The 23980-nt window shown below is 39.2% G+C and overlaps 1 protein-coding gene and 1 pseudogene across 2 annotated transcripts in view; both read left to right on the top strand.

The window, feature by feature from the left end:
* SNAPC3 (small nuclear RNA activating complex polypeptide 3) overlaps positions 1-22767 on the top strand; it is a 41931-nt gene extending 19164 nt beyond the window's left edge. The window contains exons 4-9 of one of the 2 annotated variants that reach the window (XM_037061935.1): positions 1103-1207; positions 3456-3605; positions 16914-16996; positions 18254-18418; positions 20736-20843; positions 22272-22767. In XM_037061935.1, the coding sequence (XP_036917830.1) occupies positions 1103-1207; positions 3456-3605; positions 16914-16996; positions 18254-18418; positions 20736-20843; positions 22272-22419 (759 nt within the window). In that variant the 3' untranslated portion in view covers positions 22420-22767. The remainder of the gene's footprint in view (positions 1-1102; positions 1208-3455; positions 3606-16913; positions 16997-18253; positions 18419-20735; positions 20844-22271) is intronic. The other variant, XM_037061936.1, reaches the window with a different exon arrangement.
* LOC118998046 (uncharacterized) lies at positions 661-812 on the top strand (annotated as a pseudogene).
* Positions 22768-23980: the final 1213 nt, after the last annotated feature.

The following is a 23980-nucleotide window of genomic DNA, read 5'->3' as shown; positions in this document are numbered from 1 at the left end:
TTCTGTCAGTTTTTTTCTTCATGTATTGTGGGGTTTTGTTTTTAGCTGTATATATGTTTATAATTACTTTATCTTCTTGCTGGATTGCACCTTTTACCAGTGTATGTCCTTTTTTGTCTCTTATATCCTCTTTTAATTGTCTATTTTGCCTGTCAATAGTATAACCACCCCAGCTTTCTTTTGGTTACTATTTGCATGGAGTATCTTTTTCTACCCTTTTACTTTCAGCCTCTTTGAGTCTTCGTATCTAAAGTGAGTCCGTCTCTCTGCCCTGGCTGGTGTACTGAGTGCTTAGAGCATTGTCCTGTAACCAAAGGGTTGTGGGTTCAACCCTAGACCCGGCTTAGGCACCTGCAGTCCCCATCTAGGTGCAAACAAAGGCAACAAGTTGATGCTTCTCTTACACTGATGTTTCTCTCCCTTCCTTTCTCTCTAAAAAAGCAAATGAAAATGTTCACAGGTGAGGATTAAAAAATAATAATAAAATAAAATAAATATTTAAATAAAGTTATTCTCTTTTAGGGAATATATATATATATTAATTCCTTATATATATAAGAAACTTGATCCATATATATATATATATATATATATATATATATATGAGTGTGTATGTGTGTGTGTTCAATATATATATTATTTTATTTAAAATAATTTTTAAGCTTTGCGCAGTGGCAGTATCGTAGCCAATGAGGTTTATCTGAGGCGTGATTATTGCTAATTAAAATAATAACTTTTATTTGGCTGTTGGTATGCCATATATATCTCTGCTCCTCAGTTTCCACATTCCTGCCTTCTTTGTGTTTAGTTGAGTGTGATGTGTTACTTTGCAATCAGCAGTCGGTGAGCCCTTAGTGCCAGACATCTTGCTAGATGCTTTATGTACACATTCCCAGCAACAGTTCTATAAGTATTTTCTGTGTTTTACAGAAGATGAAACTAAAGCTTAGAGAAATCTTTGCAATTTTCTGAAGTAGAACTGGAGTCAGAATCAGGGCTGTTTGGCTCACTTAATGCTTAAAGCTGTTGTTCCACACTGCCTCTTACCTGAGTCACAGTGTCTGATTTTAAGATCTCTTGTTGATTTGTTTTCCTCCCTCAGGAGTCACGTGCTGTGGGGAAAAAGCCTGAAAATCCAGCAGACATGGTAGAAGAAGGGGAACTTATCCTATCTGTGAATATCTTGTACCCTGTTATATTTCATAAGGTCAGTAGTAAAACCTTTTGGATTTCATAGATACTATGAATGACTTTCGTCAAATGGTTTAATTATTTGAAGAGCTGTATTCCTAGGGTTCAAAATAAATGCCATAAAATGCTATTTTATTTGGCATTCTGCTTATATTCTTGAGTTCTTTGTTTTAATAAGGAATATTTTAAATAAGTCAAATTCCAAATAATCTCTTGATAATAGGATTACAGTTTCAGTGTTAGAATGCATACCCTGGTTTTGCACTAGAAGCAACTGCAAGCATATAGAAATCCATAAGGATTCTAATTATTATCATGTCTTGAGGGTTTGTCCCCCCCAGAAGCGGTGGGGTGACTTTTATTCACCAGTTTAGAATACGTGGGAAGTTGTTTAATGACAGTTCTTCTTTTACGAAAATACAGAAAGTCAACAGATCAGTGGTATCCAAGAATTCTTAGATGGTTCTGATAAGAAACTATCTCATACAGAGTGTATGTATTTTTGATTCTTCAAATCCATGCCATGAACTTTGATAAGGTTTAATTGAAATATTACTGTACATAAACTGCACTTTTGAATAAATAGGATTTTATGAAGCATCTGGAATATAGTTAGTACTAATTGTCTTGTTTCATGAAGATCTCAAATTACGAACAAACAAAACAACCAATAAAATGGAACCTCTGGGTTTATAACATTAGGGTACTTAATAGATTGCTTGACTTCGGTGTGGTAACTTCTAGGAATTTTTAAAAGACAGTGCTGCAGATGAAGTTACAGTCCACAGGCTTTTCATTCTAATGTCATCGTGGCTTCTTGATTGTAAATTTTTGCTCAAACTAAGTAAGTTTTATTGCTATGTATCTTAGGTCATTCCAGCTTCTGTAACAAAATGACTGACTGGGTAGCTTATAAACAACAGAAATTTCTTTTTGAAGCTCTGGAGGCTGGAAGTTCAAGATCAGGGTGCCAGCATGGTCAGGTTGGGGCTCTTTTAGGGTGAAGACTTCACACACTAGAAGGGGCTAGGGAGCTTTGAGGGATCTCTTTTATAGGAGCACTGTCCCACTTATGAGAACACCCTCATGACCCAATTACTTTCCAAAGGCCCCACCTCCTGACACTGTCACTGTCACTGTGGGTGCTGGGATTGCAATATGTGAAATTTTTTTAAATATTTAATTTATTTATTTTTAGAGAGAGGGGACGGGAAGGAAATAGGGAGAGAAACATCAATGCGTGGCCACCCCTCACGTGTCCCCCACCGGGAACCCGGCCCGCAACCCAGGCATGCACCCCGACCAGAAACCGAACCGGCGACCCCCCGCTTCACAGGCCCGAGCCCAATCCACTGAGCCACACCAGCCAGGGTGCGAATATGCGAATTTTGAGCAGAGACAAACATTCAGACCATTGGCCCAAGTGTCTCAGTTATATCCATAGATTATAATTTACAGAAGTGACCAAGTGACAACACTGGAGGATAATGCCATTGAAAGAAAAAAACAACTTGTTTTAAAGATTTTATTTATTTATTTATCTTTAGAGGGGAAGGAGAGAGCAAGAGAAACATCAAGGTATGGTTGCCTTTCGTGCGTCCCCTGCTGGGAGTGGGCCTGCAGGGAACCGGCCTGCAACCCAGGCATGTGCTCTGACTGGGAATCAAACCGCGATCCTCTGGTTAGCAGGCCCGCGCTCAATGCACTGAGCTACACCAGCCAGGGCCTGAAAGAAAATTTTTATTGCCTATACTCCTGAGAGAGAGGCTGTGTCATGCTGTGTAGTGCCACAGAGGAAAATACCAGCGTCACGAGGCAGAAAGGAGGGCAGCAAGGGCATAGGCCACAGCCTTTATTAGGGTTTCAGCAAGAAAGGCAAGGCAGAGCAAACAGTTTGAGTTGGCTAGCTTGAGAAATTCTAGTAGGCTCTGGGGCATAGGGGTTGTCCTTAGTTATCTACACCTGGTCCTCAATTTAGGACAGGTGAAATGTTGTCGTGGTATGTGAGAGTTAGATGAAAGAGCTGGTTTCAAAATTTAGGCTCTGTATCACAAAGGAGATGCAAACAACTTTGGCCATTAGTTTGGACCTGTAATTAGTGAATGTCAAATAGACAAATACAGAATTTAAGAAAACATCAAACACCAAGTTATAGGGATAACTTAAATCAAGAAAACCAGTAACAATTCATGTCTGATCATGATGGGATAGCTGAACTGCTTGTCTCTAAGGGGATGCTTATTTATTTACTGTTTAATTTTTAGCACAAGGAACACAAACCATACCAGACAATGCTGGTGTTGGGCAGTCAGAAGCTCACGGAACTAAGGGATTCAATTTGCTGTGTCAGTGACCTCCAGATTGGTGGAGAGTTCAGCAATACTCCTGACCAAGCCCCTGAGCACATCAGCAAAGTAAGATTTTTTTTGTACCCCAGTAAAGCAAGGAGAAATAATTATAATCAGCCAAGGAAGTAATGGTTACTCCAGCATGCTTTTTTCTTTTATTTTTTAAAAATATATTTTATTGATTATGCTGTTACAGTCGTCCCATTTTCCCTGCTGTATTCCCCTCTGCCCTGCACACCCCTCTCCCACCCGCATTCTCCCCCTTTAGTTCATGTCCATGGGTTGTGTGTGAGTTCTTTGGCTTCTACATTTCCTATACTATTCTTAACCTCCCCTTATTTTCTACCTGCCCCNCCCCCCCTTTTTTTCCTCCCCCCCCCCCCCCCCCCACTGATAACCCTCCGTGTGATCTTCATTTCTGTGATTCTGTTCCTGTTCTAGTTGTGTGCTTTGTTTGTTAGGTTCAGTTGTTAGTAGCTGTGAGTTTGTTAGGTTCAGTTGTTAGTAGCTGTGAGTTTGTGGTCATTTTACTGTTCATAGTTTTGATCTTCTTTTTCTTAGATAAATACCTTTAACATATAATAAGGGCTAGATGATGATGAACTCCTTTAACTTGACCTTATCTGGGAAGCATTTTACCTGCCCTTCCATTCTGAATGATAGCTTTGCTGAATAGAGTAATCTTGGATGTAGGTCCTTGCCTTTCATGACTTGGAATACTTCTTTCCAGCCCCTTCTTGCCTACAAGGTTTATTTTGAGAAATCAGCTGACAGTGTGATGGGAACTCCTTTTTAGGTAACTATCTCCTTTTCTCTTGCTGCTTTCTCTCCTTATCTTCAATCTTAGGTAATATAATTATGATGTGTCTTGGTGTGTTCCTCCTTGGGTTCAACTTCTTTGGGACTCTCTAAGCTTCCTGGACTCTCTGAAAGTCTGTTTCCTTTGCTAGATTGGGGAAGTTCTCTTGCATTATTTGTTCAAATAAGTTTCCAATTTCTTGCTATTCCTCTTCTCCTTCTGGCACCCCTATGATTTGGATGTTGGAACATTTAAAGATTCCTGCAGGTTCCTAAGCCTCTCCTCATCTTTTTGTTTTTATTTATTTTTTTTGAAGATTTTATTTATTTATCTTAGAGGGGAAGGGAAGGAGAGAGAGAGAGAGAAATATCAATGTATGGTTGCCTCTCATTTGTCCCCTGCCGGGAACTGGGAACTGGCCTGCAACCCAGGCATGTGCCCTGACTGGGAATCGAACCGCGATTGCGTGGTTCGCAGGCCCACGCGGTTTGCAGGCCCGCGCTCAATCCACTGAGCTACACCAGCCAGGGCCTGTAGATTTTTCTTTATTTCACATAATGCAACCTTCATTGCTGCTTGGGCCTTTTTTATGCTGTTGAAGTACCCGGTGAGTTCCTGGAGCATCCTGATAACCAGTGTTTTTAACTGTGCATCTGATAGGTTGGCTATCTCTTGGTCACTTAAATGTATTGGCTCTGGGGTTTTGATCTATGCTTCCATTTGGCCTTTTTTTTTTTTTTTTTTTTNTATGCTTCCATTTGGCCTTTTTTTTTTTTTTTTGGTCTGGTCAAGCCTGTTATTTAATGAGGGGTGGAGCCTTAGGTGTTCACCAGGGCGGGGCAACCCAGTGGCTGGGTGTGACACTGTATGTGGGGGCAGGGTCTGAGAGGGAACAATGGCGCTTGCTCCACCCTTTGCCGAATTTCAGTCACTTTCGCTGCTTCCCACAAGGAAATTGGGTCCTTCTGGTGCTGATTCCCAGTGGGTGTACATTTCAGAACTCTGTTGGTCTCTCCAGCGAACTCTCCTGTGAGGCTGGGAGTTTCTTCTGCTGCCACCTCAACCCTCACAGGTGTTTTCAATAGGTGGTTTGAGGCTTTATTTCCCGAACTGGGACCCTGGATTGCTCAGTCTGACCCGCCTGACAAGTACCAATTGTTTCTCCTGGTTTATCTGCACACAAATGTGGGACTGCCCAGTCTGCAGGCCACTGCCTCGCCTGGTCTGCCAGCTGCCACCTTGCCCTCCCGGTCCTCCAGCCGCAGCCTCCAGCCGCAGCCTCGTTTCGAGTCCTCTCCGCCCAGCTGCCTGTCTCCGCCCCGCCTACCAGTCTGGATGAATGTTTCTTTAACTCATTGGTTGTCGGACTTCCATATAGTTCAATTTTCTGTCAGTTCTGGTTGTTTTTTATTTTTTAATTTGTTGTTGTCCTTCTTTTGCTTGTGCGAGGATGCACAGTGTGTCTACCTATGCTTCTATTTTGTCCAGAAGTTCCACTTTCTTCTTTTAAACCATTCCCTCAAAGCCTGCCTCATCCCTGTTTTTTATCATCAAGACTTTTTCAAAGATTAGACTGTCCTCTGGTTTGATTTCCTCACATCTCTTCATTTTCAGCCATTGTTTGTATACTCTTCTTCAAAGGTCATAGTAAGCACCTAATTGTTTAATTCATTGATCTCTTTTCCATGTTGATAGAACTTGATTTTACTTAGCATTTGAATTTGCTGTTCAGTCTCTCTTCTTTCAAACTCTGTATGAATTTGTCATATTGCCCCCCAGCAAGGGGTTGGAGTCTACCGGAGCATTTCACTGCCCTAGAAGGACCTGTAAGTTCATAGACCAGTACCAAACAGGGACATAGCATTTGCTGCTAGTGTTTCCCAGGGTGGTGCGCTCAAAGAAACCCTACATATTTACTGGATAAGTGTGGAAAGGAACAGAATGGCAGGCTGGCTACCCACGAAGATTTTAGGAGGGATCCCTTGCTCAGTAAAGTAGTAAGGCCTTGAGCCTTCTGAATTTCCTCATGGACAAGCTTGAGCTAACTGTGTTACCTGGTACAAGTAGCAGAGGCCCTCAGATTTACTGGCCACCTAAGAGGGGCAGAATTTCCTGAAGAACAGTAAAAAGATACTTGGATCAGTAGAATGGAGGTAGAGTGTGGGTGAGAGCCATCATAGTCTCTGTTTCCGCTGGTTCCTGTGCCAGCAGGCATGTAAATGCCATCACTTAGGTTTTACCTTAGTTCTTATTTTGATTCTTCTCCTGATCTTTCTCCCAGTTTTCATGGTTTTAGGTGTACTCAAATCTTTGTTAATCTCTCTCTGTAGCCACATTCTCTCCTGATTTCCAAACCATCATTTTAAGTCCCTCTGGACATTTCTACTTAGCCTCAGTGCTGCCTGGCATTTTTACTGCATTTTGTGGTCTCTTCACACTGCCCTTTTTCAAAGCAACTGTTTTCTTCCTTCTGAAACTGCCAACATTCTTGACAGTTGACTTACCTTTAGCTATTTATTTCACAGAAACATTAGCATTATCAGAAAAGAATTTTCCATCATCTCTCACCCACATTTATCCATCTGCCCATGTACCCTCCCTTCCCATCCTTTAACAATGCATGGACCAAACTGGCTGCCATATAAGGCCAGTCTGTGTGTCCACTGGATTCCACCTCTGATTGCATAACCAAGGACTCTGTTCTTACAGTTATCCCCTCTTGTCCCTGCATCATCATATTTTTTATTCTGTCAGCTCTCCCATTATTATAAGAAGGTGCTGTAATATACCTCCCATCCTGACACCACTTCTTGACAGCTTATCTTCCTCCAGCTAATGCTGTTCCCCACCACTCTACCAAAATCCCTTTACTGATGCCACCATAGACTTAGTTCTCACTTTGTTTGACTTCTTGTCAGCGTGTGACACAATTGAACATTCCTTTTTTTTTTGAAACACTTTCTTTAATTGGCCTTTAGGACATTATACCCACTTAATTTTCCTCCTCTCTGACTTTTAATTCCTTTGCTGAATGCTTCTCATCTTTCTGACTTAGACATGCTATTAAGCCAAATGAATCAATTTTCAGACTTCTCCTGTGTGTGTACTCCCTAGGTGGGCTTGTCCAGATTTGCAGTTATAAATACTAGGATTCCCAGATGCACATATCCAATCTCAACATCTTCTTGGAACTCCAGACTTATATATCCAACAGCTTCCTTTACAGTTTTTATCAAATATCTAATAGCCATCTCAAACTTAATATTTTCAAAAGCAAACTCCAACCCCGACCCCCATGGCTCAGCTGGTTGGATGTCGCCTTGTTCAGTTGCAGGTCAGGGCACATGCCTGCTTTGTGGGTTCCATCCCCACAGGGTGTGTGTAGAAGAGGCAACCAATTGATATTTCTCTCCCTGTCTTTTTCCTCTCTCATCTCCTCTCTAAAAATAAATAAAATCTTTTAAAAATTAAAAAAGCAAACTAGCTCTTTTTTCATCCTCAAATCTATACCTTCCCCAGGTCCTCATCTCAGTGAGTTTGCCCATTGTGTACCTGGTTACATATGCTGGAAACCTTAGAGTCATCCTTGCCTCCTTTTGTTCCCACACTGAAGGCATCAGTAAGTACCTTGGCTCTGCCTTTTTCTTAAAGATTATATTTATTTATTTTTTAAGAGGGGAAGAGAGGGGGAACGAGGGACAGAAACATCAGTGTGTGGTTGCCTCTCGCACACCCCCTTGGTCTGCAACCCAGGCATGTGCCCTAGACTCGGAATCGAACCAATGACCTTTTTCTTTGCAGGCCAGCACTCAAGCACTGAGCCACACTAGTTAGAGCTGTAGTTTTCAAAATATATTTAGGTTCTGCCCATGCCTTGCTGGCCCTTTCCAAGTACCGTCGGACTGCTACAGTACCCTACTGACAGGGCTTACTGCTGCCTCTTTACACTTCTGTTTATCCTCCGCATCAGCCAGAATGACATTTCCAAAGTATCAGTGAGATCTGCAGAGGCTTCCTCTTTTATCTAGAATAAAATACAAGTCTTGATTGTGGTCCTCCTAATGTCCATTGTCTGATCCTTTCTTCTTTCCAACTTCATATCTTAACACCCTCTCATCAGTTGTCACCTTCAGACACACTGCCATCCTTACTGATTATCACATATACTAAGCAAGCTTCTCCTATTCAGGGCCTTTGTATCTTCTCTCACCCTAGAGTGTTCTTTACCCTGATATTCAGATGGCTCACTCCTTTGTTTCTTCCTCTCTTGACAGAGGTGTTTCCCTATAGCATCCAGATTGGTATTCTCTTCCCCTGTCATGCTGTCATTTTTCTTTCTTTTTTCTTTTCTTTTTTTAAATTATAGTTAGCATTCAACACTATTTTCCATTAATTTCAGGTGACTAGCACAGCAGATAGACATTCATATAGGTTACAAAGTGTTCCCTTCGATAATTCAGGTGCCCACCTGGCACCATCCATAGTCATTCCAGTGTTATTGACTGTATTCCCTGTGCCGCTCTTTACAGCCCCATGCTTGCTTTGTAACTACCAGTCGTACTTCTTGATCCCTTCACCTTATTTTACCCTGCCCCCAACACCCATCCCCTCTGGTGTCCATCAGTTTACTCACTTTATGTTTTAGTTTTGTTTATTTTGTTCTTTAGATTTCACATATAAGTGATATATGGTATTTGTCTTTCTTTGTTTGGCTTATTTCATTTAGCTGAACACCCTGTAGATCTATTCATGCTGTTGCAAATAGTAAGATTTCGTTCTTCCTATGGTTGAGTAATATTCCACTGTGTGTATGTACCACAACATTTTTATCCATTCATCTATTGATGGACACTTGGGCTGCCCCCTTATCTTGGCTATTGTAACCAATGCTGCAGTGAGCATAGGGATGCATATGTGCTTTCGAATGAGTGTTTTGGGTTTCTTCTGATATATACCCACATGGGTCATAAGGCAGTTCCATTTTTAATTTTTCGAGGAACCTCTGTAGTATATTTTTCTTAACAGCAGTCATCACTACCTGACATCATACTATATATTTGTCTGTCTTCCTTAACTTGAATATAAACTCTGAGGATAGGAGTTTAGTTTTGTTCAGTGATGTAAATATCTTTCTTTCTTTGATGATGTATGGCACAGAGGAAGTCCCCAAATAGTTGTTGGATAAATGAATGAACCACAGAAACCTCAGGCTCACTGTTTAAATTAAAATCAAACTCATTATTCTGTCACCTCCCCTTTTCTTCAGGTAACACTCTCCCTTATTATTCTTGTTTATTCTGCCCTACTAGCTCCAGACTCTTGTTTTTTACATTGCTATATATTTTAGTAAGAGACTTCCTGTTTTTTCCCACCTTTAGTCCTTCCTATACATACCACTCAATCTGCCTTTCAAAAACAAAACAAACCCCAAGAGTGAATCTTGGGGTAAACTGTGGACTTTGGGTGATTATGCTGTGTCAGTGCAGGTTCATCCTTAGACATTTGGTGACAAATGTATCATTCTGGTGAACGGTGTTGATAATGGGGGGGGGCTCTAATGTGTAGGGGCAGGTATAGAAAATATCTGTACCTCCCTCTCATATTTGTTGTAAATCTAAAACTGTTCTTAAAAAAAGGTCTTTAAAAAGAAATCTATTGTGCCAATTGTATCATTCTTCACACTGAAAATTTCAGTGGGTCTCCATTGCCTGTAGTGCAGACTCCATGGGCTGACATTAAAGAGTGTTTGTAGGGCTGAGGCCTACCTTAACGTTTCATGTTATTCACCCCTGTGTTTTCACCTTGTGCTTCAGCCACAAATGAATGTGTTTGTCTTCCTCAAGCATACCGCACCTTTCTGTGCCTCTCTGTGTTGGGGCCTGGTGGGAAGCCCTTCCCTTCCTTTGTCCAGCTGGTGAGTTCACATTCATATTTCCAAACCTAGCTCAAGACTCACTTGCTATATACAGTTTTCCCTGACTCGCCTAGCTTTGCCACTCTGGCACTGTCTCATTTGTGTACTGCGGTGCTTATGATAACATCCTGAAACTGTTTGGTGTACCTCTGTGCCCCACAGGCTGCCTGTGCTCCTGTCCTCCCAGTGACTGGCATTGAGACCAGCTATCATCAAGACTCACACACAGATTTCACTCCAGAGTTGTTATGTCGAAATGGTTTTAAGATATTTAGGTTCTTCAGGTTTGCCATCTTGGTGCTCTTGGCGATAAGTATTAGAATGAAAGAGAAATAAGTAGAATTTTAAGGCTGTAGGCAGACCAGGAAATAAGAGTTTGTTTTTGTAAAAGAGGAAACAATCTGCAGAATTTCTCAAGCCTACCTCCCAAAAAAACCCCTGTAACTATAAAGTTCATAAGATCAATTTAATCAGAAAAATCTGAATTCATTCTTCTGATTCCAATTACGTCACCACTGCTCAAAGTGGTTTGTGTCAGATCTGGGATTGGCTTCGTTCTGGGAACCCTAGGGAATATTTTTAGCTGGGCTTGGTTGGTTTATTGTGTCAGCAGCTTTCAAACAGGGGCTATACATAACCTGCTTCCCTGTTCTAATGTTTACATGTCTGTCGTTACATTATTTCTGCCGCTTCCATCCATTAAAATAGTATTTTTGATTAATGAGCATTTACGATGTACTGAATGTACAATATTCTCTCTTTGGAAGGAATGACCATTTTACAGGTAAGGAAAAGGTGAGTCGGAGCGCTGTCACGACTTTACTGTGTGCAGTGGCAGTGGTGGAGGCTGGATTCAGACCCCAGTCAGTTGCCCTCAAAGCACATGGTACTTTCTTTGCCTAGTTGTCATTATGCCTGGCTTGATAATACCTTTCCCTACCCTTTTGTTTACTTGGTGCACAGACTTTCGGTTTTACCTTGGAAATTTTTAAACACACACAAAGAAAAGAGTAATATAATGAGCCCTTATGTTCCTATCACCCACCTTCAACAATTCTCAGTATTTTGCCAGGATATTTTATATTTTCATGTCATGCCAATTAAACACCTAACAAAATGGAAGTCCTTAAATTAATGCTTTTTTAAAAAAATATTCTTTTAGTTTTAGAGAGGGGGGAGGGAGAATGAGGGATTGAAACATCCATGTGTGATTGCATCTTGCATGTCTCCTATTGGGGATCTGGCCCACAACAGAGGCATGTGCCCTGCCTGGGAATTGAACCAATGAACTTTGTGTTCGCAAGTGGGCGCTCAGTCCACTGAGCCACACCAGCCAGTGTTATAATGCCTTATTTGACAGGGAGTTATTTGGCATGTATTTCACTGCCATGGAATATAATGCTTTTTTTGACAGGGAGTTATTTGGCATGTATCCTACTATTTGTTCCATGTAGTCATTATTTGGTATGAAGAGACTTTAATTATTTGGTATGAGAGGACTAGGAAAGTTGGGTCAGTATATTTAAGTCTCTTTGCTTAAAAAAGTCCCCCTGACATTATTTATTTATTTATTTTTAGAGAAAGGGGAAGGAAGAGGGAAACAGCCATGTGTGAGAGATACATGAATCAGTTGCCTCTTGTATGCCCCCTACTGGGGACCTGGCCCACAACCCAGGCACGTGCTGCCCTGACTGGGAATCAAACCAGAGACCTTTTGGTTTGCAGGCAACCCACTGAGCCACACTTACCAGGGCTATTTTAAATTTATTTCAATTGTATTTTTTCCACTACTATTTATCCCCCTTATACTTCATTCCCCCTGGAGTCACCACACTGTTGTCCATGACTCATTTTTCCTTTATGCTTCATCCTTCCACCCCCAACCCTGCCCTCCATAGCTGTCAGCCTGCTCTCTGAGTCTAAATATCTTTTAACAGCTTATGTCTAAAATATGTTTTGCTAACATTTATTTTGGAGTATAGTAGTTTGAGAATGGAGTCGTTTTAAAAATATACATATAAAATAGTACTATTGTTCTTAAGTTTGTTTTTAAGATTTTTTATTTATTTACTTTTAGAGGAGAAGGGAGGGAGAAAGAGAGGGAGAGAATCATTAGTGTAAGAGAGAAACATTGGTTAGTTGCTTCCCACATGCACCCTGACCTGGGACTGAACCTGCAACCCAGACAGGTGCCCTGACCCAGTAATGAACCAGTGGCGTTTTCACTTTGTGGAATGATGGCCAACCAACTGAGCCATGTCAGTCAGTGGTTCGTCATGTTTTAATGTCTGATTCTATTGATCTTTTTACATTACTCCGATAAGTCTTTTTTTTTTTTTTTTTAAGATTTTATTTATTTATTTATCTCTAGAGGGGAAGGAGAGAGGGAGAGAAACATCAATGTATGGTTGCCTTTTGTGCGTCCCCTGCTGGGAGTTGGCCTGCAGGGAACCTGCCTGCAACCCAGGCATGTGCCCTGACTGGGAATCGAACCGCGATCCTCTGGTTCGCAGTCCCACGCTCAATCCACTGAGCTACACCAGCCAGGTCCGATAAGTCTTTTTTTGTTGTTGTTGATAATCTCTGAAGACTTTATCTTAGTGGCACACTTAAGGAACTACTTTATAGACTTATTATAAATAAAGCCTTGGTATAGGAAAAATGGTAACATAAATTCAAGTTGTAAAAATTTCCTTCCCCAAGCTTCTCCAGCACTCTGTCCCATTACCACTTTCTTCACAGCAGATCTTAGGAATGTTTCTGTAGCCTATAGTTCCTCTATAGCCTGTCTCAGTGATAGTGGAATATAAATGGCGAACTGATGCCTAAAATTATATATAACTGATGACTGTGTTCAAATGATCATATTAGTTATTGATAGTTACTTTGTTTATAAAATGGAAATGCTACCCATAGACTTGGGTTATATTAGATTAATAACAGAAATAGCTTCTTACACTAGTTTTTCCATGTTGGTTGGTTGATCCTCTGCTCTCACCCCTTCTGGGAACATTGTCAGTTAAACCAGCTGACAGAATAGGGAAACTACTTAGTATCACTGGTTACCATTAAAATGAAAATTACTTGTATCGAGATTATTCATATATTCTATTCTTAACCATTTGTATACTGAGATGAGGAAAAGTTTTTAATGGGTGACTTAGGATATAAATGGAAAATGCTTTGACTTCTGCCAAGATGGAGGCATAGGTGGAAACACTGTGCCTTCTCCCACAGCCAGGTTTGAATACAACAAAGGTTTGGAGAACAAGGACACACCCAAAGACCAGAAAACGGAATTATACGGAAGTCCGACAACTACGAACCGTTCGACGGGGATGGTAAGAGAGGCGGAGCCAGCAGCGAAGCTGGGTCGGGCAGGACAGATTGCCCGACCTAGGCGCGCTGGCAGCCCGGAACCAGTCAGGGTGTGGGGCAGGCTGACCGAGGTCGCTCATTTGCGCACAGTGAGACGGACCACGCAGGCCCCAGGGGGCGAACCCAGTGATGGAGGGCTGACGGCGGTGGCACATTCGCATGCAGTTGAACGAAACAAGTGGGCCTGGTAACCATGGTGGCTGCGGCGCCGGTGGGGGCCGGGGCGGGAGGCGGCAGATGGAACACAATTGTTCCTCTTTGACCCCGCCCCCACATACAACGTCACAACCCAGCGACTTAGTTGCCCTGTTCTAGTGAATACTTTAGGGCTCTGATCCTGCTACTGAACAGGCATGAACAGCCCAAAAGATGGCGCAAGAAGAACTCAAAGTCCCAGAGCCCATAACTCTCAGTGACTGCGAAATTGCCAGCCTCTCAGAAGCACAATTCAAGACACTATTTATCAGGATGCTCACAGAACTGGTGGATTATAGTCACAAATTAGAGGAACATATGAAGGCTAAACTAATTGAAATGAAGGGAGATGTCCAGGAAACCAATAGCGCTGGAAAGGAAACTGGGACTCAAATCAATGGAATGGACCAGAAGGAAGAACGAAACATCCAACCAGAAAAGAATGAAGAAACAAGAATTCAAAAAAATGAGGAGAGGCTTAGGAACCTCCAGGACATCTTTAAACGTTCCAACATCCGGATTATAGGGGTACCAGAAGGGGGAAAGAAACAGCCACAAGTGGAAAACTTATTTGAACAAATAATAAAGGAGAACTTCCCCAGTCTGGCAAAGGAAATGGACTTCCAGGAAATCCAGGAAGCTCAGAGAGTCCCAAAGAAGTTGGACCCAAGAAGGAACACACCAAGGCACATCATAATTACATAAGCCAAGACTAAAATGAAGGAGAGAATCCTAGAAGCAGCAAGGGATAAGGGGACAGTCGCCTACAAAGGAGTTCTCATCAGACTGTCAGTGGATTTCTCAAAAGAGACCTTCCAGGCAAGAAGGGGCTGGAAAGAAGTATTCCAAGTCATGAAATCCAAAGACCTACATCCAAGATTGCTTCATCCAGCAAAGCTTTCATTTAGAATGGAAGGGCAGATAAAGTGCTTCTCAGATAAGGTCAAGTTCAAGGAGTTCATCATCACCAAGCCCTTATTATATGAAATGCTAAAGGGACTTATCTAAGAAAAAGAAGATAAAAAATATGAACAGTGAAAGGACAGCAAACACACAGTTATTAACAACCACACCTAAAACAAAAGCAAACTAAGAGGACAGCTAGATCAGGAGTGGAACCATAGAAATGAAGAACACATGGAGGGTTAGAAACGGGGGTGGGAGGAGGAGAAGGGGGGAGAATGCACAGAAAATAGCATAGACAGTAGGAAGAAAATAGATTGGGGGGAGGGCTAGAATAGTGGGGGAAATATAGAATCTAAAGAACTTGAGACACGTGGTTATAAACTAAGGAGGGTAGAATGGTGGGGGAGGGAGTGTGCGGGTGGAGGGGAATGAAGGGGGGGAATAGAACAACTGTAATGGTATAATCAATAAAAAATTAAAAAAAGAACAAACTGAAAAAATGTTTTTGTTATTTTAAAGTTCCCTTTCTAATTTATAGTTACATCAAAGCATTAAGTTGCCTAAATAACTTAAAATGAATTTTTATAGATATACTTTGTTTTTGTTTCCAAAATAAGGCAGTATTTTCTTTCAGAACCTTTATGTTGGGCCCTAGTGGACCTCTTTGAAGGTTTAGAAATATATTAAGTGGCAGATTTTGAGTTTTAACAATAACTAGAAATGGCATTATAGTACATTATATCCTTTTATCTCTGCAGTCACCTGGGAAGAAGATAATGGCTTTACTCGTATTTTACAGAAATATGAGAAAAAGTCGGTCAGGGAGATTTAGTGAAGTGCCCAAGGAAAACAGCAAAACCAGCCTTATAAGGGGCGTTTGACACCAACGCCATATGATCTGTAAATGGGGGAACAGAGACAATTTTTAAAAATTGTCTCTGCTTTAAAGAAGTAGCAGAGAATTTAGGGTATTTTAAGGTAAAATTATTTTAATATCTGAAGCTTATATATCTTTTATAGTTCATAAACTGCTTTTGGTTCTCATCACAATCCTATAACATAGCATTCCAGGTGTTATTCTGATTTTACAGGTGAGGAAACAGGTCCAAGGAGGAAGTGTAGGTTCAGGAAAAGAACACAGGTCTTTTTAACCCTCTTCCAGGGGGTTAATTTTGAGCACATGGTGAAAGACTTAACAGAGTGGTTCTCGGCATTGGTTGCACATTTTAATCTCTTGGGGGGCTTGGAACAACACTGGTACCTGAGCCACATCCTCAGAGAGTCTCATTTAATGCATCTGAGATGAGACTTGGTCTTTGATGTTTTGTGATTCCGTTATGTGGTCAGGATTAAGAGCCACCTCTCTGATGGAAAGTCTGGTAGACTGAAAGGTAAGAAACCTAAGGGTTCACACCAGTTGTGCGGCTACTGTGGTACTCTGGGCCAGACTGCTTGAATAAGGCTGGAAATTCACATTTTTCCTATTTAAGAGTTACTGGAAATATAAATAGGGAGTTTTTATAAAATCACATTGAAAATTTTAAAAAATGATAGATAAACATAACTCCATGATTACTGTTGTTAATACTGGGGAAACACCAAAGATAGGACTGTTTAGTTTTTAGTCCTAATATCTAAAATAATGCCCTGGCTGGTGCAGCTCAGTGGATTGAATGCTGGTCTTTGAACCAAATTGTCACCAGTTTCATTCCCAGTCAGGGCACATGCCTGAGTTGTGAGCCAGGTCCCCAGTAGGGGGTGCACAGGAGGCAACAACACATTGATTCTCTCCCTCTCCCTCTTCCTTACCGTCTGTCTAAAAATAAATAAATAAAAATCTTTTAAAAATGAAATAACTCATTGCTGTGTATGTATAAATAAAATAATACGTATTTCATTTTTATTTGGGTTTCTTTTGTGAATCTTGGGAGACTACAAATTTAAATCAAACCTAATGACTACAATAACAGTGGATAAAATTACACCTTGACACCTGGTAACTAACATGTTTCTTACATAAGAGGTGCCATTAAATATTAATGAATGAGTTGAGCCTATTCTATGAAGTTTTATAAAGTTATCGTTAAACATTTGTGTGATTTTTATGGTGTACAAAATTTTAATCAATATTTTGAACAATTTCATAATTGCTTTCTCTCAATAACATCTTGTTGTCTTCTAGGACCTATACAAATCAGCCTTCTTTTATTTTGAAGGAACATTTTACAATGATAAAAGGTACCCTGAGTGCAGAGATTTGAGCAGGTACAGTTTCCAAAATTCTTCTCAAAGTCTTTCTGATTTGTAGTTTTCATTCAAAATGGTATTATCTTCCACAAATCCTTTTACTATTCTGTGAAGGATCTGCCCAGGAATTACTGTGTTGGGTTGTTTTGTTTGATTTGGGGTAAAAAGTTATCTCTCAGTTTTTAAAGTACTTTTAAAGTTGGTCTAGGTATTAATAAGTTAATCAAAATTTTTATTCCAAGAAAATTTTCCTACAAAAAATTTACATCAGCCATTTCAGGGTCTTTGCCAGCTGTCCAGAATTGTTTTTTTAATTATTTTAGAAATTATAGTCGGTCTCAATTTGAGCCTTAGATGCATCTGAAAAAAAATAACTAAATCCCACTTAAACAGTTTATTAATGTCTGTTCTTTGTATTAGGTGACAGCAGGAAGTTTAATCTTTCGCTATTTTTCTGCTTGTTTAGTGCGCACGATTGTTTGCCCTAGGTGACTTACATGGTTTCTTCAGTACAGAGCATGAAACATCTGTATCTAATCATCATGACAGTTAGACTGAGCTTTTATTATCAGTGTCTTAGCAACTGGGGAGAGGGAGAGTGTGTATCTTATTATTTATGTAAATTATCTTTCACTATAGGCATTTTCATTTATATTCTAATGTAGCAGTTCTCAGTCTTGCTGGGCTCAGCATTTCTTTATACTGGAAATAATTGAGGATGCCAAAGAGCTTTTGTTCATGTGGGTTATAGCTATCAATATTTATCATATTAACAGTTCAGACTCAAATATTTTAAATATTGACTAAATAATCCTGTTAAACATTAACAATAATAACATTTTTGTAAAAAATTAAAATTTCAGAACAAAATAAAATAGCAAGAAAAGTGGCATTGTTATATATTTTCCATTCAGTCTCAAGTGATAACCCATGTGATGTAACCTCCAGAAACATGGTCATTTATGAGGGAATAAGAGCTAGCTGAAAGGGCAGCCATAACATTTTGGGATTATTGTAAAGATAATTTTGACCTCACAAGCCTCTGTAGGGTCTTAGGAACCACACTTTGAGAACTGATGCTCTGGTGGATGAACAAAAATTCAGCATTCCTAATTCTAACACATACCAACTACTGTGGTTTTCATCTCGAGATGGGAACTGTCCGGTTCATTGGGGCAGGCAGGTTTTGTGAAATACTGTAGTCACAGCCCATTTTCTGTCATTTTTAATTTTTTGTGGAGTTAATGATACATCTTTGTCTTTCCCCCTCCTCAGAACGATCATTGAGTGGTCTGAGTCCCATGACAGAGGCTATGGAAAGTTTCAGACTGCGAAAATGGAAGACTTTGCCTTCAATGACTTACATATTAAACTGGGTTTTCCTTACTTATACTGTCACCAGGGAGACTGTGAACATGTGATTGTTGTTACTGACATAAGGTAAGTGGCAGTACTCGGAACATTTGTTCTGTTTTCTTTATTTCACAGTATAAAAGCAAAGGTTTTTGTGTTTTGTTTTGTTTTGAATACGAGGAGTAAAAGTAATTGTCAGTGCAACTTGGCTTGGAAACAGCAAAAATAAGTGCTTTCCACTCAGTGATCAACTTTGTATCCTCTCATTTGTATTTTGGAAAATATATAATAAATGTTTCACTATTTATTAGAAGGTTAAAAATGTATAAATATTTTTAAAAGTATCACCATTTGTATATCAGACAGGCTTTACCATATAGGCATGCTGCAAATTTGTATTTCTCAGATTTGTGTCTTTTGCCAAAATTTGAAGGCGATGAAAGGGAACTGGGGTAGAGAAGAATAATTCTAATAGTTGACAAGTAATTCTGATAGTTGACAAATAAGTCTTAATGATTTCATAAAGATTTAAAGTGGGAAGGACTAAAATAGTTTAAAATGAGGTTTTAAGGTTATAATTTTATATAGATGGTATCTTCTCTTCTTGTAAGGTTTTTCATGTCCTTACTTAGGAAATAATCAGCTGATGAAGGAAAATATATAGGAATGAGCCCTGCTCTGTCCCCATTTGGATTCCTTCTGAGAGACCATTTTAATTTTTTTTTTGTGGAGCAATTTTACACCCATATATTTATTATACCACTAATAAGAACTGATGCTTCATAATGTCCTTCCTTCTATTTCTTTCGGATCTCAGTCAGTAGTCTCAAAAACTTCACCTCCCATGCACTAATTCTCAGGAAGCTACCTGAGGTAGTGCCTCACACAGTGATTGGATCTTCAAAAAGAAAAAAACATGGAATGCAAAAGAGAATAGCTAAGGTGTAAATGGAACCCTCAGAGTGACGGGAAAGGGAAATCCCAGAACGATGGCAGGAGAAGCACTTAAGCCAGGACTGCAGCAGGGTGGAGGACTTGGGAAGGGTGTGCAAAGCTACCAGATCTCCTGTCGGCGCATACCCGTGGGGAATATGTTTACCGTTCTGTGGGAACTGAGCTGCCGACAGGAACACTGACAGCTCAGCAGATACAAACATGAGAGAATTAGGAAGGACCTAGAAAAGAAAGTGTTATACAGTAAAAAGAACATAGAGTGTTTTATGTACCTTACATGGTTGGTAGTATTAATTTGTTATAAACATCAAGTATCTATTTAACCAAAGTTATAGTAGTTCTGAGAGATGTTGAGTTGCTAAATTAAAAATAAACATTTGTGTATAACAATTGCCCCTTGAGAATTTTTGCAGCAAAAGCCAAGAGAACACATAAACCTCATAAATTTATGACTTTCAAATTATATATACTTATTTCTTGATTAATATGTTCTTTCAATTTTATATAAGCTATTCTGCCTATTTTTATTCTCCTTACATTTCTTGTGGTGTAGGCATATTGCTACATATAGTGTCATTCGTTAAACTCATGGCAACTTGGAACATAGTTTAGACTAAAAGTCATTTTTATCTTATAGGCTGATTTAATCATTTAGTGCCATTCCATAGGTTACTAATTAGTAAACTGTGAAAAGTTTATTGTTCAATTTCTGATGGTGATATTGCTGTCCTTTCTTGCTAAAAAAAATAACAGTAAGAATCTAATTTTTGAATTGTCTGAGACCAGAGATCACTAGAACACCCTGAGCAGTCCCTTCGACTTTCAGGTGAAGAGTCTGAAGTCCGGTACAGTTAAGGGACTTACCCAGACCCACTCAGTGGATAAGTAGCACAGTGCAGATTAATTTCCACTCACAATTTCTTAATTCTGATACCTAAAACTAAAGTCCTACCAATTTACATTATGCAAGGAGTTAGATTTGGATTTTAATAGAGGACAGTAATTAAGAGCTGTGTTGTACCACATGACCAGTCAATCTCAGTAGAATAGCCACGTAAAATACTTAAAGAAGATCAATTAGTTGCTCAAACTATGTTCTATAAAAATGTGTACTAAGTGTTGAGTAAAACAAGGATTCTCTAATGGAATACATTCAAGAAATGCTGCACACAGCATCTTCCTCTCAGAAGGTCGCAGTGTGCATTACCATGAAGGGGTTTGGAAAGTTTCATAGAAGGCATTGTTCGATCCAAAATGCTCTGTGGGAGAACGTGTTTTGTGGAACACAATTTGGTCAACCTGGTATAGAGTCATTTTATATGTAAAACTATATACATATATATAATAATCTATGTATGTTGTTAGTGTCGAGGTACAGATATCTTGGATTCTTTACATGTCACTAAAATTTTCACTTGAATATCTTCATGTATTTTCTCATGAACAAAAGGCTTGTGCATTGTGATGACTGCTTGGACAGGAAACTTTATCCCCTTCTTACCAAGAAGCATTGGCTATGGACCAGAAAGTGTTTTGTCTGTAAAATGTACACAGCTAGGTAAGTGATATATATACATATATATTTTAGGGGTATTGGTTTTCAGTAGTCAGGTATTTTTAGTTTGGGGTATTTCAGTTTTGTTTTGTATCTGAAGAAATAATATCAAGGATTTTTTTATTAGGGAAGTGCTGCAGATCACTATAGGTTACAACCACATTTTTAAACAATAAGGAAATTAATCACATGTAGCGGAATTCCAGGGGAAGGTCAGACTGAATTGGTTGTGCTCAGTGTCCTCAGGGAACCATGTTCTTTCTGCCTCCTGTCTGCAGTTTACAAAATCAGTTTCATCTAGTTTCTCCTCAATGAAAAAGTAACACAGCATCTCATATGTAGAGGTCAAAATAAGGTTTCATAAAATTTCTGTTCTGTGATTGTGCATGTTTTGGGTATTTCTTTAACTGGATCAGTCAACAAACCATTCAGAGGAAAAAGAGAATTTAGTATCATCAACATGTTTTGGATTCTGTACCAAATGTGCTTTTCCAAATGACAAATAGGAAAAACATAAATCAGAGTTATTAGATCAAAATGAAACTCAGGGGTAGGTAACATTCCATTCGATGCAGAATTTAGATAAACTGGAAAATAATGTGTTCAGTTGTGACTAATATCTCTGGTCAAAACCCAAAATTTCAGTTGAATAATGTTGCCTGTATTTCCCATTTGTATGCACTCTTAACATTTTGTCCTGAGTTCTAAATAAAACAGCTGGAGTTTTTAAACTAACACCCATTTACCAGTTAGAAAGATAAATTAAGCAAAAGTTACCAGATCTGTAGCATCTAATTTATTGTTTTTCAAGATGGCCTTAGAAGAAAATGATTGTGTTCACATGACAGTTCCTTGGATAGGAATGTCATGGTAAGTGTATGGTCTCTCCGTTACGGATTTGTATTCCTCTCTGTGTCTCTGGTCTCAGACAATTCAAAAATTTGATTCTTACTGTTATTTTTTTAGCAAGAAAGGACAGCAATATCATCAGAAATTGACCAGTGAACTTTTCACAGTTTACTAATTAATAACCCATGGAATGGCACTAAATGATTAAATCAGCTTGTAAGCTAAAAATGACTTTTAGTCTAAGCTATGTTCCAAGTTGCCATGAGTTTAACGAATGACACTGTATGTAGCACTATGCCTACACCACAACAAATGTAAGGAGAGTAAAAATAGGCAGGATAACTTACATAAAATTGAAAGAGAAACAGCGTTCTGTAGTGTATGTGTTAGTTGTGCTGTTGCCTTATACAGTACTGACAGGGATAAATCTATCTATGCATGTACAGAAAATCCTATGAAGGATTATAATTATTAGATAGGATGAGAAGGCAATAGTGAGAGTTATATTTATATATCATTACACTTCACAACTTACAGCTGAGAAAGTTAATTGTAATGATGCATTTTTTTTTTTAACTACAGATGGGTGACGAACAATGACAGTTTTGCACCAGATGACCCGTGTTTCTTTTGTGATGTTTGCTTCCGAATGCTCCACTATGATTCAGAAGGCAACAAACTGGGGGAATTCCTCGCTTATCCTTATGTTGATCCTGGAACCTTTAATTAATAGCAGAAAATGTGCTCTTGTAGGAACAGGACCAACGTGAAACAATCAGCTAAAGTTATCACCATGCCCCCCACAAAGTTCAAATTATAAATTTCCTTACAAAGTAACTTGATTGTATCTAAATGCTTAGAAATATATTTTAGTATTTATTACAAAATATAGTTCTCAATGCTTTTTGCCCATTTTCAAATCTGTTTATCTTACTGAGTTGTAGGAAGGCTTTATATATTTTGAATACAAATCCCTTGTCAGATATGTGTTGATTTTCTCTTAGTCTGTGGCTTGCCTAGTCATTGGGTTCAATGAAGCAAGTGGTGGAAGTACTTTGGAAATTCTTTGAAAAGGAGACTACACGAGTAATAAATATGAGATCTTGAGTGTATATGCATAGCTTTACAGAAGTAGCATTTGAATTGAAGCTTCATTTTTTAAAAAGATTTCATGTGTTTATTTTTAGAGAGAGAGGAAGGGGAGAGAAAGAGGGAAACACCAGTGTGTGGTCCCCTCTCATGTGCCCCCACTGTGGACCTGGCCCACAAATAAGGCATGTGCCCTCACTGGGAATGGAATTGGCGACCTTGGGTTTACAGGCTGGTGCCCAATCCACTGAGCCATACCAGCCAGGGCTGAAGCTTTGTTTCTTGACAAGTTTTGGTGAATCACGAATGCTAAATTTAAAATGTACGTCAATTTAGTAAATCTTTATTACTAAAAAATAATCTCATGTAATATGACTACCGGGACATGGGTATTCAAGATCCTATGGATTATTAGTTCTTGTTCACTGATTCCTGGACAGTAATACCCAGTATTCTGTGTGCAGAAAGAGTTTTTCTGGCTCAACTCCTCATTCTTTCAGCCCCCTTACTATAATTCTCTTCTCATTCTGGGGCAAAGGACAAGTGTGATAAATTCCAAGGTTTATTAGGTCATCAGGGAAAATTGTAGCTACAGTATCTACTTGGAAATGTTTTTGGAAATATTGTGTGTGTGTGTGTGTGTGTGTGTGTGTAAAATTAAACTGTCATTTAAAATTTCACTTTTTTCTAGGTTACATTTTTAAATTCAACTGACTTCCACACTCCCTGGATGGGTAAGAACAGACATTTACCATATAAATCAAAAACTGATGAAGCCTGTAAGCCTGTATGTTAAAATATTGACATTAAATGTCACATTTAAGGAGTTCAATTAAGAACCCCTTTCTGGTATATCTAGCAGTGTTCTTATTCACTGCTTCAGTCACTATGCAAGAGGATCACCATAAGTAAGTTGTGCCAACATGGTTGGTTTGTTATTGCCTAAAGTTTTACTTTATTGTTTCCAGTGATGATTTAAAATTCTGTTGGAAACCAGATTTACCCAATTCCTCAAAGTTCCTCAGGTAAAAATTTATTTTTAAACTGCATTCCTTACAGCTTTTACTTTATATACAGGGGTCTTGTTTTTACTTTTATTCTTTCTCATCATTTCATATTCTCAAAACAAAAATATTAGAAAGTGAATTATAACAAGCATTAATCCATGTGTAGTGCCAGTCAGTTTATTTTAATGGATAAAG

The sequence above is a fragment of the Sturnira hondurensis genome, unplaced genomic scaffold (assembly GCF_014824575.4).
Source record: "Sturnira hondurensis isolate 20B ecotype Veracruz unplaced genomic scaffold, ASM1482457v3 Scaffold0013559, whole genome shotgun sequence".
In the NCBI taxonomy this organism is placed as follows: Eukaryota; Metazoa; Chordata; class Mammalia; order Chiroptera; family Phyllostomidae; genus Sturnira; species Sturnira hondurensis.
Note: the sequence above shows the minus strand (reverse complement) of the source record. Positions and strands in the feature narration are given on the sequence as shown.